Source organism: Muscardinus avellanarius (genome assembly GCF_963383645.1).
Source record: "Muscardinus avellanarius genome assembly, chromosome: 2".
Classification (NCBI taxonomy): Eukaryota; Metazoa; Chordata; class Mammalia; order Rodentia; family Gliridae; genus Muscardinus; species Muscardinus avellanarius.
In genome coordinates, this window is record NC_137787.1 from 145528670 (window position 1) to 145549550 (window position 20881).

General features: G+C 35.7%; 2 protein-coding genes across 4 annotated transcripts in view; one reads left to right on the forward strand and one right to left on the reverse strand.

Annotated features, from left to right (window-relative positions):
* GTF2F2 (general transcription factor IIF subunit 2) overlaps positions 1–20881 on the reverse strand; it is a gene marked incomplete at both ends in the record, with an annotated part of 160100 nt that overhangs the window by 74125 nt on the left and 65094 nt on the right. The gene's annotated exons all lie outside the window — the stretch shown is intronic.
* On the forward strand, positions 8742–9521 carry KCTD4 (potassium channel tetramerization domain containing 4; the record flags this gene model as incomplete). The annotated part of the gene is made up of 1 exon (XM_080688802.1): positions 8742–9521. The coding sequence occupies one exon, from the start codon at positions 8742–8744 to the stop codon at positions 9519–9521; it is 780 nt and encodes a 259-aa protein (XP_080544928.1).

The window sequence follows — 20881 nt, forward strand, 5'->3', positions numbered from 1 at the left end:
ATTTTATGGTGCAGTCACTGGAAATGGAAAAATAGCATTGTATTATATATTTAAATATATACTATACATTAAAAAAGGTAAAAAGATGATTGCTTCAAATTTGTGGACTGATGTTCTAATCTGTATATTGGCCTCAAGGAACTTTAGAAATATGCTCAGATTTTAGTAAACTAACCTATAGGATTAGCATTTGGTTATTTACCTCAAAAATGATGAATAACTTTCATATAAATATTCCTTAAAGTTATCTGTTTATACTGTTTTCTTATAATAATATTCCAATTACAAATATGCCTAATATGCTGAGAGTTTTTAATTTAAAATCAAGACTGAAACCATAATTTTTTTTTTTTTGGTGGTACTGGGGATGGAACCCAGAGGCCTTCTACCTCCAGGCTACACTCCCAGACCCATTTTATATTTTATTTGGAAACAGGGTCTCGCTAAGTTGCTAAGAGCCTCACTAAGTAGCTGAGGCTGGCTTCGAACCTGTGAGATCCTCCTGTCTCAGCCTCCCAAGCACTGGGATTACAAGCGTGCGCCAACACACCCGGCCTCTGAAACCATAATTTGAGGACAAACACAGAATCTAGAAGAGAACAAATTCCTCCCCCATAAAACTTCTCCTTAACTTCTCCCTATGGACTGGGAGAAGGAGGGATTATAGGTATATTCTTGCATAAAAGATGTAATGCCACCCAAAGAGTGTTTGTGGATGACAAGACTGGCTGGATGAAAACAGAAAGGAAAGTAGCTAATTTACAAAATGAAGGCTTCAAATATGAAAAGGAGTTCGGATTGTTTTATCAGTCTACAAAAGCTGTATAGACTTTTGGTCAAAAAGTAACCTAAGTGGATAAATAATTTAAAAATACATTTTTGTATTTATTTATTTATTTATTTTTGCGGGTCTGGGGATGAAACCCGGGGCATCTGATCTCTGAGCTATACCCCCTGCCCTATTTTTTATTTTGAAACAAGGTCTCACTAAGTTGCAGAGGGCCTCACCAAGTAGCTGAGGCTGTCCGTGAACCACGATCCTCCGGTCTCAGCATCCTGAATGCTGGGATTACAAGCGTGCCTATACTTCAGAATGTATTCTTTTTGCTTGTCACATCACATATAGTTAAATTAATATTAAAACTTCTTAAATACAGATGTGAACATGATATTGTATTGACATAATTCCCACTCTCAAAAAACCCAGAAGGAAAATAACTTATAAAATCAAATACTTTTTTTTGGAGGAGGTACGATAGTGCTATATTGTAATAAAAACTCATTATCTCTTATCCCAAATCTTTCCAACCAAAAATGTTTCTAATTTCTTCCTCCTCCTCCTTCTACTCCTTTTTTTTTTTTTTTTTTTTTTGGTGGTACTGGGATGGAACCCAGGGGACTTCTACCTCTGGGCTACAGCCCCGACCTACTTTATATTTTATTTGGAAATAGGGTCTCACTAAGTTACTGAGAGCCTCACTAAGTGGCTGAGGTGAACCTGTGTGATCCTCTTGTCTTAGCCTCCCAAGTGCTGTGATTACAAGCATGAGCTACCATGCCCAGCTTCCAACTTCTGATTTATCTTGGATTTTGAAATACTTGCACAGGCTTAACTGGCTGAGTCCCCTAACCCGACAATCTGCAATTCTCAAACTTCTTAAAGAAACATTTTGAATTTTAAATTTTATATTAGGGAAGTTCAACCTATAGGCTGTTATAGTTAGACAGACCTTCATTAAAAGATGAGATCTAAGCCAGGTGTGGTGGTGCACACTTGTAATCCCAGGGCTTGAGAGGCTGAGACAGGAGGATCGCGAAGGTTTGAAGCCAGCCTCAGCTGGTTTAAGAGACCCTGTTTCCAAATAAAATATAAAATAGGTCTGGGAGTGTAGCCCGGAGGTAGAAGGCCCCTGGGTTCTATTCCCAGTACCACAAAAAAAAAAAAAAAAAAAAAAAGATCTAGCTTTAGTGGCTACACTTGAAATTAGGGAAAATCTTAAAATTATACCAAAATGATTAAAAACCTTCTGGAAAGGTTGTCTCCTGAAATATGGACTTAAACTATAGTGCCAAACACAGTGGTAGATGTAAAGAATGCTACAAGGTAGAAAAAGATAGATCCATGTGTTTATTAAGGAAGACTACAATGTAGTTGAAGGAAACAATATTCATTAAATACTTAGATTTATTGCTACATATTTCAAATCAACTGAATATGATTCAAGATCTGTTAATTTCACCTGTTAAATCCACTCATTATCACTATCATGTTTAATTAGTAATAGTTGGAATACCACATACTATTGAGTTTTTATGATTTCCAATATACTTTGATACTAAGAGATCTTCACAACTACAGGGTAGAAATTATTTCCCCACTATTAAGTATTCCTTTGAGATAAGACCCCTTTGCTGAACTTACCATTTTCCTTAATAGGGTGGTTCTTCAAAACTGGTTTGTCATTACAATCACCCACTGCCAAAGATTTTACTTTAACCGCATTGTATGGAGAAGAGGGAGTGGTATAACTTTACTAAGTTATATTTTAATATGCAACAGCTATAGTTTTCTGTCCTTCTCTCCTCCCTCCCTTTGACTTTTCCCCAGCTGCTCTTCCCCTCAACCCTCTCCTCTCCCTATCTGTTAATTTTATTTTCTTCAGATACCAAAGGAATAGCTCACAGAGTAGTTTGAAAGATGCCATCAACTGTAATACTCATTATTTAATGTACCACTAAAAAAGACAAAATACTGACATTAAACTGTGACAAGCTAATAATTTTAAGCCATAACTCAATCTAGATATGTTAAATGTGGAAAAAATGCTAAAATAGTCTGTAATTATTCTACACTTTAAGAAACTACATGTGCTCTTGTGAACCACCAGTGCCTGTCCTCCTCCTCTAGGCCCCTTCCTTTCTCCTTCACAATTCTTATCACTGAAGACAAAAAGGAGAAACGAGAATAAAGGAAGAGCAGTGGTCAGGGCAGCATTTGGGAACACAGACCCTCTTTGGTCACTGACTTCATAACAATACTACCTTTCATAAATTTCCAAAAGCATGCCACTCATTGACAGACTTAATTATTAACCAATTAATTGACCTTACTAATAATCTGGTTATTAACCTATCTTCTTAAGTATAGTAAAATTCTTTTGCAAACAGCACTATAAAAAATGAGTTCTATACAATATCATAACTTTGGTATTGATCTGATTGCTTATAAAAGTGCTTCGCTCATAAAAGTTAAAATTTTCAGGTGGAAAATAATGCAGAGGCCATACTTCAAAATAAAAACTTCATTTTAAACAGCTTAAAGTACAACTTTTCTTCTTTAAAGATTATAAAGCATAGGTTTCCCTGAAATATTCACCTTCCAGAAAGTACACTTAGAATATGAATTAATATTTATAAACTGTTGCCAAGATAACTCTGTAGAGAAAAGCAAAGAAATGTGGAATGGAATTTCACCTGAACTCCTCGGCTAGTCTGTTACTTTTATTTGTACTCTTTTTAACACAGTGCTTCATTCTTTTTTACACATCTCAGATGAGGTTAAAAAAAAAAAAAAATCTGCCAACACAGGCAATTTCCCAGGGCTTATTTGAAGACTTGAGTCAACACTGCAGAACACAAGTATATTCACGGTCCTGGAATGACACACTCATATGACCTTCTGGCCAGAGGTGATGGCGAATGAATCCCAGGAAGGTTTGAGCACTTTGTAGTTTGTGAGATGCTGTGGTTAGTTACATAAGGTATCTGACACTGTACTTGTGTTAGTGAAATTCCAATCCCACAAAACATTTACTGTAGATGACTTTTACATTTCAAAATGAAACCAAAGTGTTGACATTCGAAGAGAACTAGATTAACTAGCCAAAATCCTTTATTTTTAAAATGTTCTTACATAAAAGTGTAGTTTTGTTGTTGTTTTTGTTACTGGGGATTGAACTCAGGGACAATCTACTACCAAGCTACAACCCTACCCCTTTTTATTTTAAACAGTCTCACTAAGTGGCTGAGGATCTTGCTAACTGCTGAGGCTGGCCTTGAATCTGCAAGCCTCCCAAGTACCAGGGTTACAGGAGTGCTCTACCATGCCTAGCCAGTGTAGCTTTTTTTTTTTTTAACACACACACAGACTAACAACATATTCACAAAAAGTATCACCATGAATAAGTCTCACATTCAATGCTATTAAGAGGAGACTATCAAGAAGCAAGCCATATGTCAAAAAAGAAAAACTCAGCTGGAGAAAGCTATAGGAAGGTTAAAAAAAAAAAAAAACCAAAAACAATAAATTAGAAAAATGTGCAGAAATCCTTGGACAGATATAGTTCCAGATTTAAGTAGAAATTGACAGCTGCTTCTCTGGCTATTGCTACTTGTACTTTCTTTTTAAGGTAATAGGATCTAATCTTTTCAAAAGACAAGCATCAAGCATGCACACAAAAACAACCAAAAAGATCTGGCAAAGGTGGAAAACATGGAGAAAGAAGCACTTTGTTCTTACCAAAGACAGCTCCCCAAGATCATCCCTTTTCCCTTAAAAGTGGCTGTTTGAATTTCACAGAGGAGTTACCTGTTCAGTCTAGGGAAATTATCCAACCTTATATCTTCCAACCAAGAGCGACATTCTCCTGGTAGGGTTCTATATCTTTCCATGGCATGGGAGAGTACATCATGGTGTCCTATGTTGATTGTGGTGATGACAAAGACCTCATTTCCCATTAGGAACTGGTAGAAAAGATGAGATTTCCTTCCATTATCCTGGAATAAATTCTGCCTAATGCAGAATTTGGCCAGGCATGGCATAATTAACTACAGGAGAGATAGGAGAGGCTCATATCAAGGCCCTCTATTTATTTCTTTTCTTTCCTGAGGGGGGAGAATACTAGGGATCAAGCCCAGGGCCATGCATACATCTAAGTTACATGCTCTTTTTTAAAATTTTGAAAAAGGGTCTTGCTCAATTGCTGAAGCTAAACTCAACCCCTGTGATACTCCTATTTTAGCCTCCCAAGTACTATTGGGATTACATGCATGTGCCACTACATGCCTGTTTCAGTTTTCTGAAACTTTCTAAATTACCAAAGTACCTAAAGGGCTCACTTGTATGCATGATTACATGATTACTTGTGTGCAAAATTACCTCTAAAGTAGAGGTAATTTTACTCTTATAAGGGACTAAGATTCTGAAAAGAGAACAGAGCCCCTATCTTTGAAACTCTTTATCTTTCTGCCTGTAGAGGTAGATGAAATCCTCAAATCCAGTGGTCAAGTGCATCTAGGAAAGCTAATCTTTGATGTATGAAACCATTGAAAGGATTAATTCCAATTTGTGTCCACAGTGAGGCAAAGAAATATAGTCACATAAACCAGGGATGGTCACATAAACCATTCTGTAGTTTTCGGGATGTGTGGACCTAACCAACACTACTTAGGATAAGTACCACCCAACCCACGTAAACATAAACTTAGAGTAGACTGCAAAGAAGTCAACTTGGCTTTCTCTTAAGGGGCATGCATACCACAAGATTTTAATGGTCAAGGAAATTTCTGTGAAATATAATCAATCATCTTGTTTAAATGGAAGCTGTGTGGATAAAAGGTGGGGCCTACTGGTTGCCATTTTCTTTTTCTAAGACCAGGCCAGATAAGATACAAGAGAAAAGTCCTATTTCATATCAGCTTTTAGGGAGGTACTAAGATAAGGCTTCCGTTTCCCTACTGCTGCCAGACCATGGGTGGCAAACAAATCACACACAGCAGGTTTGCAGAAGCCACACACACCAGGGTGGAGCTGAGGGTGAGAAAAAGGAACCAAGGGTAAGAGCCACATGATGGGGCGGTTTGGTGTCTAGCATGACAATCCTGCAGAAGCTGTGCGGTTTTGAAAATCTGGCAGAAAAAACCAGAAGTGAGTTAACAAGTATAAGAGTATAAGTGACTGGAGGGGTCCACGGTCCCACTTTCAGCAAGCCTGCCCCACTACCTCCCTCCCTCCCTACTCCTCCATGGAAGCTTGGCCTCCAGAAGCAAAGGTCAAACAGGAAGCAGACCCCCAGCACCCATATTTACCTTATTTACCACCTTATTTAAACATAAAAGAAAATTTTATTACGATCTCCAACACTATACAACAGCCATGTTATGCTGATTCTGGGGTCTCCATAAAATTCATAAAAATAGAACTTATACCAAGAAATGAAAGTGTTAGGCTTTTGTTGATTTGCTATTACCTGATGCTACTCATGTGCTTTGATTATTTATAATGGTAACATAAGCTGTACTCTCCTCAAATCTACTCAGTACTTCTTAAAATATTGTGTCCATAGAAAAGATCTGATTCTAGAAAAACAAACACATAAGAGATTGCTAGGACATAAGAGCAAACTCTTCTCAATACTGCAGGACTGAGAGGAACCATTAAGTAAGTGTTGGTTTTGCCACTAACAAGCTGTAAAATTCTAGCTAAAATGCTAAAAATTCTCTTTAATGGAATTTGTATCTTTGGTAAAGTGAGGAAGTTGAATTTCATTGTTTCTAAGCAAAAACTCAGCTCTGGAAACATTATGCCTTCATTTTTCTAGTCCAACTTCAATAGGCTCTTGATAATCACCATGGTACATAAATGTTATATTTAATATCTGCTAATAATTAAGTATAATTCTTATATCTAAAGAAAATCTAATACTGTTTAGAAAAACTAAAGGTAGTCATTTTTTAAAGAATCTGTGGCAACTTCTATCAATATACAAGTGAATAATTTAAAAATACACTTGATGCAGCTAGGCATGGTGGTACATGCCTGCAATCACAATACTTGGGAGACTGAGAGGAAGATAGCTGGTTTAAGACTAGCCTGAGCTACTTAGTGAGACTCTCGCAAAAAATTAAAATAAAATAGGAGGTGTAGCTTGGAGGTAGAATGCTCCCAGGTTCAATTTTCAGTATATCACACATACATCCCCAATACTTCAGTACCTAGCAAGTATGCGCGTGCACATAAACAAATATCCTTTATGCAGTAGAAATAGAAATAAATTTAAATTTAAAGTCTAACTTAGCCAGGCGTGGTGGTGCATGCTTATAATCCCATTACTTGGGAGGCTGAGACAGGAGGATTGAGAAGGTTTGAAGCCAGCCTCAGCTACTCAGTGAGGCTCTCAGCAACCTAGTGAGACTCTGTTTTCAAATAAAATATGCCTGGGAGTTTAGCCCAGAGGTAGAAAGCCCCTGGGTTCTATCTTCAGTATAAATAAATAAATAAATAAATAAATAAATAAATAAATAAATAAATACATACATACATACATACATACATACATACAGTCTAAGAACAATATATTTTTTCAAATAATTTAGAGAGGAAGGTCAAATAAGAGTGTACTAGGGACATTTCTTACCACTGGGCTTTTTTCTTTATCTTTTTTCAGGACTGGAAATTGAACACAGGAGTATTCTACCTCCCAGCAACATGCCCAGCCCTATTTTTTAATCCTTTATTTTGAAACAGGGTCTCACTAAGTTGTGGAGGTCCTCACTGAGTAGCTGAGGCTGGTAGCAAACCTGCAATCCTCCTGTCTCAGCCTCCCACATACTGGGATTACAAGCGTGTGCCACCACACCTAACTACCACTGGGCTCTTAAATTCTAGAAAGCTTCAGAACCCTAAAATAGCAAGTTATATGGGAAGGAGGGGACATTATACTCACAGTGTTCTTTCACCCTTTGTGAACCAAGTTGAAAAGCAACAACAACAAACTAACTTGCCCAAGACATTACTCTGTAGGAGGTATTTTGATTCTCCATCTTCCTATCTTCCTAGCATGTGTACACACACAGGGGTTACACACACAGTTAGAGTATCGTCTATAGTAGTCCAAGTCTTTGTTCAGTGCTGATGCAAGTTTAAGGTGAAACAAGCTCATGACTTTTCCAAAGGAAATCTTAACCAAAAAAAAACCCTGATGTGAATAATTACTACAAAGCCTATTTGATTTTGCACCATTAGAGTAAAATAATAAAGACTTTTGTGGAAAGATGTTAAGAAAATAGCTTCTCACTTGACAGAAAGCCCCAAATAAGAATCATAAGCAAATAAAATTAGATTCAAGAGTGATGTCACAAATAATAGTTTTAAAATACTTTTGTTTGGATCTCAAAAGGAATTACACCACTGTGAAATATGTGACTATTTATAGGAAAAAGTCCCTATATACCTAGTTCCTTTTACCTTAGAAATTTATGCTTTGCCTTAAAATAATATTAATACTTTGCCTTAAAATAATATTAATATAAATTACTTTATAAAAATGACAGTATCATTCAACATTAAGCTTGCCTAAGAAAAACTTGGTCATTTAGAAATGGATAGAAATCCACATTTAGCTGGAGTTAAACATAATTGTTTACTTAACTGATGAAAATAAACTCAATTTATTCTGAATAACTCTTTATTACTTCAAAGGACATACATAAAAATCCATTCACAACAAATCCCTTCCCTGACACAGTTAAATGCAAATTCTCTTTTCCATCTTACTCCAGAAAGCTCCTGCATACATAGCTGATACGCCACCTACTGCAAAACCGAGCTGACAGCACAGGCAAAGCTGCCAGCATTTCCATTCCACCGCCAGGCTGGGACCGAGTAAAGGCGTGTTTGTGTGCTAGTGTTTCTTTTTTAAAAATCTCAAAGCCGAGAAGAGCAAGCTGAAATAGCATAAAAAATGGAGCGTAAAATAATCAGAAGAGAAAAAGAAAAGGAGTACGAAGAGAAGCACAACAGCCAGGAAGACACAGACCAAGGAAAGAACTGCAAATCCACACTGACGACTCTCAACGTTGGTGGATATTTATACATTACTCAAAAACAGACACTGACGAAGTACCCTGACACTTTCCTTGAAGGTATAGTGAATGGAAAAATCCTCTGCCCATTTGATGCTGATGGACATTATTTCATAGACAGGGATGGACTCCTCTTCAGGCATGTCCTAAACTTCCTACGAAATGGAGAACTTCTTTTGCCTGAAGGGTTTCGAGAAAATCAACTTCTTGCACAAGAAGCAGAATTCTTTCAGCTCAAGGGACTGGCTGAGGAAGTGAAATCCAGGTGGGAAAAAGAACAGCTAACACCCAGAGAGACTACTTTCTTGGAAATAACAGATAACCACGATCGTTCACAAGGACTGAGAATCTTCTGTAATGCTCCTGATTTCATTTCAAAAATAAAATCCCGCATTGTTCTGGTGTCTAAAAGCAGGCTGGATGGATTTCCGGAGGAATTTTCAATATCGTCAAATATCATTCAATTTAAATACTTCATAAAGTCTGAAAATGGCACTCGACTTGTACTAAAGGAAGACAATACCTTTGTCTGTACCTTGGAAACTCTTAAATTTGAGGCTATAATGATGGCTTTAAAGTGTGGTTTTAGACTGCTGACCAGCCTGGACTGTTCCAAGGGGTCAATTGTTCACAGCGATGCACTTCATTTTATCAAGTAATTACCTGTCTCATGAACAAAGGCAACAAGCATGCAGCCAGCAAGCTTCGGAGAAGCTCGGCATCAGAGACATCCCAGATAATGTGTCCAGCTAGCTCTGCTACTACAGAGCCCTGCTGCTAACCAAGTACTGTGCGCTAATGGTATGTAAATTCCATCGCTAAAGATGCCCTTCTCTGGGGTGTTCCTGCTGATCCGAAACAGTAATCTTCTATATACTGTAAATAAAGACTGAATGCTTTTGCTATTTGTTTAATTTTCCTTAAGCTTTTTTTTTTTTCAATCGGAATGTTGGTACTTGCACAAAAAACAAGCATGTACTTTATAGTTCATTTAAGTAAATGGCAATGAAATATTTTAAGAAGCTAAAAGGTTTTAAATTCTACTTATGGCAAAAATCTGCAAAGAAACTGAACTGGTAAGATGAACTGAGAGCAAAACAGATATGCAAATCTACCTTAAAGAGAGCTATAGTTTAAAAATGATATTGTAAGAAGGTATTAAAGCTATTGATTTGATTTTTAATAATAAGGCACCAAAAGCTTATTCATAATTCCTGTACTTTGTGCCAGAATTATAAGCTGAATTGATACTTTACTGAAGTTCCTAGAAAACTGCTTGATGACAATAAAAAATAAGTAAAAGCACTGCTAGCTTCTTTGCTTTTATTAATGATTATAATAAAAAGTTATGCTTATCACTTTAAAAACAAATAGTACCAACTGATGACTTGACACAATATTTTACATTGATGTAATCAATGGGCAGACACAGTAACTCTGGCTGGTCTTTCACAAGTGACAAAAATGAGCAAATTCATTTCTCAGCACACTGAGCTCCAATACAGCACGGGTGACTTAGTCTCAAATGAGTACAAAATATATGACTTTACAATAAAGGTCCATTTTCACAGTCACCTAAATATTTGTTCATCAATGCATTTTTTTCAAGCTCAAAAATATTAAATGAACATTACTAAATAGTATTCTGATGAAAGAACTTTACTGATTCTTTTTCATACCTCTCAATGCTAAATATCAAGATTTTGAGTTGTGTTAATTTGTTTTACATGTGGCTGTTTTAATGAAATAATCTACCACCTGAACTTTAAATATGAGTGCAACCCCCTTTGCCCCATAAAGAACAGCTGTATCATTTCTATGTACTCATTCTTTGGTTTGTAAGAACAAAGTGTGTCTTAAGTTTGTTCCTTTTAAAATAAACTGATAACTAAATCTTAATTCTAACAAATTTCAAGACTTTTTAATATCTTGGCTGAAGCAACACGGTTAAATTGGTTTGTATACCAATATTTGAACAGTCATAAAAACTTAGAATGAGTACAGCTAATATTAATTCTCAGAATTGTAACTGATATCCAGTTACAACACTTAGAGTAATATGAAAGTTGGCTGTACACACTAAAAGAAACCTTTCAAAATCTATTTAACAAAGAAATCTTTTAAAAAATTTACATTAAAAACAAACTCCACCTCAACTATAGTACACCTTTCTGTTATGTTCTTGCTAAAATAGTAAATTTCCTTACTTTAAAGGCTTAAGACTTACAGGCTCTACAAAAATAAGGAGAAATCGTAAACTCTAGAGTCACTATGATTAAACTGTTTATATACTTCTCTAGCTTATGAGCTGACTTTTCCTTGGCATTTTGACTTCGGTATGAATAAAATGGTAGGGACTTAATGTCAAAGCCGTATTTTCTCCAACAAGATCTTATTACAGATAATAAAATGGCCCTGAGAAATCTTTTTTATAGAAAATGTAGATAAACGAATCTTAGAAATATTACAAGCAAGATTTTTATAACAAACTATTATTTTTAAAATAAAACTAGTAGATCAGATTCATTCATTTTCATGTACTATCACTAAACATATCTGGATACATTTAAGTCCTACTCAAGCTTCCGATAAAATTATAAAACAATAATCTAGAAGAAAACGTGACTACATTGGTTACTCTTGCAAATGTACCTATTAATTCAATTATTATCATATGTGTGCGTGCACACGTGAACGTGTAGTGTCCTGAGAGTCAAACCCAGGGCCTCATACAGGCAAGCATTCAGCTACTTAGCTACCATCCTCAGCCTTCCAAATTTCAAAATTATTCGTACTTGGATTTACATACTCACATGTCTAAATATTGTGCTGTAAGTATACTAAAATCATCTCCTTTTTCAGTATTTTCTAAAAACATTTAGAGATACCTTCCATTCAAAAATCAAGAAATCATATAAAATGTCAATTATAATTTAGAGTGAAACTTTTATAACATTTTTCCTTGCAGTCACTAAAGAATTTTTCCTCCAATTTCCACGTAAATACTGTACTGAAGAACAAATCACAAAGTGACAATCTTTCTTTTTTAAACAGAAGGTTAGTATAAATGCCATAACCTAAACATATATTCTCTTATATTTGGAATTAGCCCATACAGTTCTAGCACCAACTTTAAAATATAAAAAATAAAAATAGAGCTTATAGTTTTTACTATATTTTTAAATGTATGTGGCAGCATGTAGGAAAAAATATAAGCAAGATATTTATATACCTAGTACATATTAGTAGATGCTAATATAGGTACATAAGACTTTCCAAATAATGCAAGAATGATTTACAATTCCAGACTAAAGATGACCATACTGAAGAAACATTGTTTTTTTCCTTTAAAGAATATTGTTTATATTTCAAATGATATTTTTAAGGTGTTAATAAAAAATAACATTTAAATTTTACTATGTGATTGATACCATGTTATGAACACACATGATCTCAATTTATCCTCCAACAACTCTTGAGAGAGGTACTATTATTCTTTACTTCTTACACATGAAGAGAGAGAGAGAGACAGTAGGGATAAAGAATCTGCCCAAAGTTACTAAGAGATGACAGCAAGATTTAAAGCCCAGGTATATCAGTTCCAGAGCCAGCAAGAAGCATGTCTGGTTTTCAGGATGATTATATCCCTAACACCAAAAACTTGGCACAAAACAGGCATTCACAAAGTAGGTGTGAATACAGAATTTTACAATGCATGTATTCCTAAATGTTAAGTGAAAAACTGATTTTGAAAAAGCAAATAATATTTTTAATGTCATGTCATTTAAAGAACATGAAGTGAATCATCCATCTCACAAGACTAAAGAATATTTCAAATTTGTCTATTTGTGAATCTAGATTTTTACATCAGTCTTGCTGAGAAATAAAGTTAACATTTTATGACTTGTATAATTCATAGAACTAATACACTGTGAGATTAAATATGGAACAGTGAAACTTACATGAATTCTAGAATCAGACTTTGGTTGAAAATTCCACAAATTTCCTTAAAGGACCATCATCAAGATCTTTAACTAAAAATTTTAACATCCACATGGTAAAATAGTGATAATAGTAATACTTTGATAGGGCTTTTGTAAGATTTAAATTCTGAGTTGTATGTAGAGTGACTCATCCTTCAGACTTTCAATAAAGGCACTAATTACTATCCAGTGTGGAAAGTATCTTCACAACCATAAATAATAGACATAAAATGCACATTTCTGTTAATTAGGCTCCCTACTTAGACATGAACAGAATCAGACAACTTTGCATGTGAGTATGTGTGTGTGGTACTGGGGGTGGAACCCAGGAACCTTCTACCTCTGGGCTATACCTCCAGCTCTATTTTTTTTTTTTTTTTTTTTTTGGAAACAGTGTCCTGCTAAGTTGTCGAGACTGAATTCGAAGCCTCCCAAGTACTGGGATTATAGGTGTGCACCACCATGCCCAGCGCCAGAGAATTTTTAACAATCATATGCTTAATTCTGTGATATAATATTATAAGACACAAGAATGAATTTTGAATTGCTACAGGCAAACACAAATTTCATTTTATTAGTTCAAAAAGACATGTGATGAGTATATTGGGATTTATATTCTAGCTGTACATAAAAAGCTGTAACAAATTACATGTAGCAGCTGTTTTATCAGCAATTTGAAATCAGTGGGAATAATACATGTGATAATGCAACTTAAAGATAAGCCTAATAAATTATGATTTAAATATCATAAAATGTAACGGTATAGTCAAGGTTAAAATTACAGCATCTGAATCATAATTATCCTTGGTAATAAAGCTGAAATGTAATATGGACTACCCCAAACAGCATGAAACTTGGGAATTATTTATAGTTAGCTTTGACATATATAATGACTTTTCTATAACAGATTATTTTCCTCATCTTTCTTATGCTAATATTAAAATTAATTTGTTTCTGTCAACAAACACCAAGGGAGTAGTATTAAATAAACACGTGCTGGGCAGAGATAATTATCTAAGATAAAATCTAAAATTTTACAAAATAATTTATAAAGAGGTGATTAAGTATTTTTGCTTCTTAATAAAATTACCCAATGGTTCAAGAGTTTCTATTAAACAAAAATCGCTGCTATGTATCTTATGAGCTGTTACAAATGAGCAATATTTAATTAAAAATTTCTAAAAACACAAAAGCATTTTATATGTAAATTACTAAAACTCTAGTTTTATTTCAACACTAACTTAGGAAAATGGATATTAAACTGGATATTAATGAATGAAACAATTATTTTTGCTTTGTTCTGTTTCTTGTTGTGCTGAGAGTTGAACCTAGGGGCATTCTAGCTCTGAGAACATACACCCCCCAGCCCAATTTTTTTATTCCTTATTTTGAAACAGGGTCTCACTAAGTTGCTGAGAGCCTCACTAAGTAGCTGAGGCTGGCTTCGAACCTGTGAGATCCTCCTGTCTCAGCCTCCCAAGCGCTGGGATTACGAGCGTGCACCACCATGCCTGGTTTAAGAATGAGACAATTATAACACGCCTCTTTTATCTTTTAAAAGTTTCCTGTCATAAGTCAGGCCTGGTGGCACACGCTTGTAATCCCAGCGCTTGGGAGGCTGAGACAGAAGGATCTCACAGGTTCGAAGCCAGCCTCAGCTACTTAGTGAGGCTCTCAGCAACTTAGTGAGGCCCCATTTCCAAATAAAGTATAAAATAGGTCTGGGAGTGTAGCCCAGAGGTAGAAAAGCCCCTTGGTTCCACCCCCAGTACCACCACCACCAAAAAAACAAAAAGTTTCTTGTCCTGTCATATAACACAGCTAACCTAAAAGCATGACAATTTTCCCCAAATTCAGAATTCCAGAGAACTCAGCTACATTTAAAAACAATTTTTAGTAATAATTATCTAAAAAGATCTAGTTAAAACCCAGTTTCAAAAAGGAAAAAAAGACCAAAAAATAGGGCTGGGGATATAGCTCTGAGGTAGAATGCTCCTGGGGTTCCATCCCCAGTACCACCACCAAAAAAAAAAAAAGTTTTGAGGATAGGTTCTACTAATTTTGATTACTGTCCTATAGGATGTTTAGCACAAACTTTTCTACATTATTAAAATGTAAAATTGTGCAAGTCTATAGATTTATTCTTAATTGTGAGCCATTGATTTTGCTTGCATAGCAGATGTTCGTTAACTCATTTTCTAGATTTTTTTTTTTCCCCCCGGTACTGGGGATGGAACCCAGGAGCATTCTACCTCAGAGCTACAAAGCTAGCCCTATTTTTTTATTCTTTATTTTGAAACAAGGTCTCACTGAGTTACAAAGGGCCTCCCTAAGTAGCTGAGGTTGTCCACAAACCCACAATCTTCCTATCTCAGTCTCCCAAATGTTTAATATTCTTAAGAAATGTTGAATGATATTAATTTTAAACTCAGTAGTTGCTTTAATTTGATAATCTTCCATCACTTAATATGTGTTTTAAAAAGAATCAGACCATTTTGCATTTGCTTTATGCATTATACTATTTGAAAATTTTTTATATGGATACTATGATCCTACATCGTAACAAAACTAGTTTGATTTCTGCATACATTTTTCTATAAATGTACAGATATTTTAAAAGAAATCTCTATAGAAGACAAAAAACTGCACATGACTGTATGTGGAAATAATAATAAAGGTTAGAGATTTACTGGAAATATTAAATAAGCTACTACTCATAGGTGATATTTTTAGAAGAGATTTCCTTTTTAAATATTTTAAAATTGATAAAAAATCATGCACACTTTTGATATACAACTTGATGTTTTGAAATATATATTCATTGTGGAATGGTTAATTAAGTCAATTAACATATGCATATACTTAATTCTTTTTTTGGTGAGAACAGTTTTAAAGTGTACATTGTTGTTAGCTATAGTCATCATGTTGTACAATAGCCAAAAGTCATAGGAGATTGATTTTTACAACAAAACCAAAATCACAATCAGAGATTGTGTATATCTAATTGTTAAAATGCAGCCCCTAAAACAACTACTCAGTATATAAAACTTAGCTGCCTTAAAAACTAGAATCGGGATACATTAAAATGTTTACAAGCTATATTTCTTCTCTTTGTTTCTCAATGAAAGATTATCTAAGTAATAGGCAGAGCCTGGAGTGGTGGCATACACTTGTAATCCCAGCATTCGGGAGGTTGAGACGGGAGGATTGTGGTTTATGGACAGCCTCAGCTACTTAGTGAGGCCCTCTGCAACTCAGTGAGACCCGGTTTCAAAATAAAGAATAAAAAATAGGGCAGAGGCTATAGCTCAGAGGTCGAAAGCCCCTGGGTTCCATCCCCAGACACACCCACAAAAAAAGTAATGGGCAGGCTTTACTTAATCAAAGGCAAGAAAAAGAAAGCTCACCTATACATCTTACTATTATAGAACAAAGCACTACTGTGTATACTGTTGCTGGATATATGGAAAATAACATGTGCTTGTAAAAATGTATTCAATTGTGTATATATATCACATTTTCTTTATCCATTCATCTGCTTAAAGACACTTTAGGTTGGTTCCACAACTGGGCTATTGGGAACTGTGCTGTTATTATATGGGTTTGCACGAATCAGTATTCTAGAAACTCTTATTTAAATGAATATGTATAAAACAGTTTGGTTCAAAGCAGTGGGGAAGAAAAGCAGCTAGAGATTTCAAAATCAAGTTAAAAAGCCTATCAACTCTCCAATGTTAGAAATTACTAATGAAGTAAAAAGCTAAAACTTTGACAGAAACTAATGGCTTTCCAACAAGTAAACCATCACCACCTATCTACCTCTTTCCTACAAAGAAATTTTGTATGGTTATTTCTCTGAGTTTCAGGTATTGCTATTATAAAAGAATACTCCTCTGGGGTAGTATATGAATGAGTCAATAAAAAAATAAAAAAAGTGAAAGGTGCTAGAAATCTAACCCTTTAGCAGAGATTATAAAACTATCTGGCATTTGCTGAGGTGATAGTATTAGGCACAGGACTAAGCACTCACTTGCATTATGTCCTTCAAAGTGCTTATCACACAATAATTTCATGAGATCCTGGGTATAGATTGCTAGCTACTTCCCAATACCCACTTTCCTCCTCTTTGTTAAAAACCAAACCTGATTCAGGGTGGTTGCGGTTTCCTAATGTTCTGTGGCTGCTAGTGGGTGTGGCCAGCGTGTTGAGCTCTGACCAACGCAATCTAAACATAGTGTGACTTGTAGTACACTCCTGTCAAGAGTTATAATGCTGGCTGAACTCCTCCATCTTCACCCTGTTGCCTCCACTTTGCTGCCTCAGGTGATGTGATGGTTTAAATACAACAGTCATTCTGGACCACCATGAGGATAGAAACCACAAGCTAATCATGGCAGAGAGTTATTGTTGACCAGGGAACCAACACAGCTGACCTGGATTTCTTACCTCATACCTTCTTTTATAAAGGAGAAATAACAAGCCACAAATATTTTGAGATGTCTTTTAGTATAGTTACTCCTAACAGACAGAGGTAGGCAATATTAGAACCCTTAATAGAGAAAGAGACCCAGAGTGAGGTAACTTGCCTGCAGTCACATAGCTAGTAAACAACCTCCAAAGTGCCATGCTCTTAACCCCTGGGTGATACTGCCTTCAGATGGGACCAGAGCTTACTGTGAAATTCAACAGAGGACATGAGGCTTGACCACGGGCAGGATAATACTGAGGGAAGATAAGCACCTCAAATCACTAGGCCTTGGAGGGCAAGGCCTACCTGAAGAATGTTTGAACCACAGTTAACCAAGAGGGAGTCCAGCCTGCCTGGTAAGTATGCTGCACACAAAGATGATGGCAGAGAATCCATTTTTGAGACTGGAGCAGGGGGAGGTTTACAGCTACAGGGGAAAAAAAAGGTGTGACTGGCAGGTCAGGGAAAAGAAGCCTAATCAGAAAAGAAACCTATGTGAACCAGGTAGATTTTCCCCATTCATGCACACAATTATTAGTGGATTAAATCCAGAAGAAATAGCTACCAACTGGGAATAACTATAAAGCTGATTTCTAAAACTGAACAAGAAAATTTTCCAGAGAACATCCAAGATAAAGTAGAGTATTTCTTAGCAAATGGGAGGAGGAAAGGTATTTATATATCAGGTAAACAAAGGAATAGCATTACAGATTTCTGCATAAGAAATTTTTGGTACTGCCTCAGCTTTGGGGATAGAAGAAAAATATGGAGGTAGCAGAAGGATATAATTTGATTTTCATATAGCACTAAGCAATTATAAACACTAAAGATCATAAAGCATTCTGAATTATCCGTTTTAGAGTCATTTGGGAAGGAGTGAAGAACACTGGGAAAGAGAATGCAATCTAAAAAACTGCATTGGTTGGAGCTGGAAGAAGAGAGAGATTTCTTAGAATTTCCTAGAATCAGTAAGGCATGAAAGAGGCAATGGTTACATAAAGCCTATCTCCAGACAGAGGGAAAGGGCTAAGGCTTTACCAACAGGACAGCCATTTGTTCTCTAGAAGCCTACATTATCTCCAGTTTTCCAAATAAAAAAGCCCATGTAAAGAATTCAAACAATCAGGTATTTTCCCCCAAAATAACATGTCAACAAAGCATCAAAAAAAGCTAAGCCTAGCTTTGGTATATAACAGCTGAAATACTAGGGTGCTGGAATTAAAAATTACACACTGGTTAAAAAAAAAAGCAGGCAAAAAATATCCAAAGGACAATGATTAATAAGTTTTCCTGCCTTGCATAGCTGTAATATGGTGACCCATTAAAGACAATACCCATTTCTTTAGTCCACAGTCTAATGGGTTTATATTTACTTCTATATATATATATACTAATTGTTTTTGTATTGTATAGCTTTATAAGATAGAGGGTTTTAATTCAGCAGTCAAGTTTGAAAACCCATTCTCAACTACCACAATACACATTTTCTCAAGTTAAATTCCCCCTTACCCTTTAAAAAAGTAGAAAACTGACTTTCTTCTCCGTTAATAAAAAACTGTTCATCTAATAGCTTTATGTCAATTGATCCATAGATAAGGTAGTCCACCTAAAAACTATTTTATGAACATTAGAAAGAATGCTCATAGATGAGTAACTGGCACTTTTTTTTTTGTGATACTGGGGATGGAACCCTTCTACCACTGGGCTACACTCCTAGACCTATTTTATATTTTATTTGGAAACAGGGTCTCTTAAGCCAGCAAGGCTGGCTTCAAACCTACACAATCCCCCTGTCTCCGCCTCCCAAGTGTGGGGATTACAAGCGTGCACCACCACACCCGGTGAGTAACTGGCACTTTTTAAACATTCTTAGTTACTCATTCAAAGACTCCCCAAAAGATCTCTCTTAACTGATCTTTTTTTGCTGCTACTAAAAAAAGGAGTAATCCTTTCCTTACTGGGGCAAATGGTGAAGAGGAAGGTATACAACAAAGAGAACTGATGCTACAATATTTGGATATTACTTTTGGTTTTTGATTACATATGACAAGTCCCACTTAATTGACTGGCAACCAAATAGAAAAATATATAAAAACTCAATTCTTCAATAAAAGTGTAGAGTATACAGCCAGCTTGAAAAATAAACATTTATTACAAGCTAGAACTCTCCACTGAGAAATAAAAGATATGTAATAAAAATGAAAAATTATAACTATATACCTAAAACAGATACAAAATAATAAATAGTCTAAAGTACAAACTGAAATTCTAAAATGAACATGAAAAGAAGCTGCATATTTTTAAAAAATTGACCCATGAACCCCTTTTTTAAGAAAAGGGATTTAATCTTGAAATCTAGATAAGAATGAAAATAAGATTAGAAAAAAATATAAATGTATTTACAATATTAAGATTAAGTAACAGGGCAAGTAATTGTACAGTATTAATCTTTAAAACCTTGACAAAGTAATAACAAAACCAAAAAAAATTGATAATTTATGTCAAAGAAAATAATTTCCTAATTTTTTATAACAATCTACATTGTCAAAAAGTGAAGTGTGGAGATTAAAAATAACTCCAATTAATAATAATGCTGATCCTTTCATCTCCCCCAACTTGGGAAGAAAGTCTTGAAAACTTATATATATAATTTTTTAAAAATTTCAAACATTATATAATTTTAAAGTTTTTTTTAAAAACACACACACATACACACTTTCTTGCCATACTGGGATGGAACCCAGGGGCAATCTACCTCCTAGCTATGCCTCCAGCCATATTTTTTTATTCTTTATTTTAAAACAGGGCAAAGAATATTTCTGACTCAGCTGACTGTCTTTTGCCCAGAGTCAACAAGGTTTGGGGTCATGGAAAGTTCAAAGTAAAAGGTCCGGGAAAAGATCAGGTGCTGATGGTGCGAGGGTACTGATTAACCTACCTGTAATGTATGTGCTTTGGATTGGTCTTTATTGTATTCCGGTAGCGAGAGCACGAGGATATTGATTGACCTGTAACTGTATAAATACCTCTAGAGAAATGAATCCGTCGTTGGCCTAAAAGAGAGTATTGACCCAGAAGCAGGGGTCGACCAGTACAGATATTGACCCAGGAGCAGGGGTCGGCCAGTAGAGATAGTAGGTTGATGGCCCCCTCACATTAGAATTAAAAGAATTCTTGGATTCACATTCATTTTATTTTTTGGTGATACTGGGGTGGAACCCAGAGGCTTTCTACCTCCAGGCTATACTCCCAGACCTATTTTATACTTTATTTGGAAACAGGGTCTCACTAAGTTGCTGAGAGCCTCACTAAGCAGCTGAGGCTGGCTTCGAACCTGTGTGATCCTCCTGTCTCTGCATCCCAAGCACAGGGATTACAAGCGTGTGCCACCATGCCCGGCTTGGAATCAAATTCTTAAGAGTTGACTTCTTCATCCTCACGCCTCTCTTCGGAACCTGTACTTTGGCTGGCTGGCTCTGGCAAGGGTCTGAGTTGCAAAGGGCCTCACTAAGTACCTGAGGATGTCCACCTCCCAAATGCTGGGATTACAAGTGTGCGCCAACACACC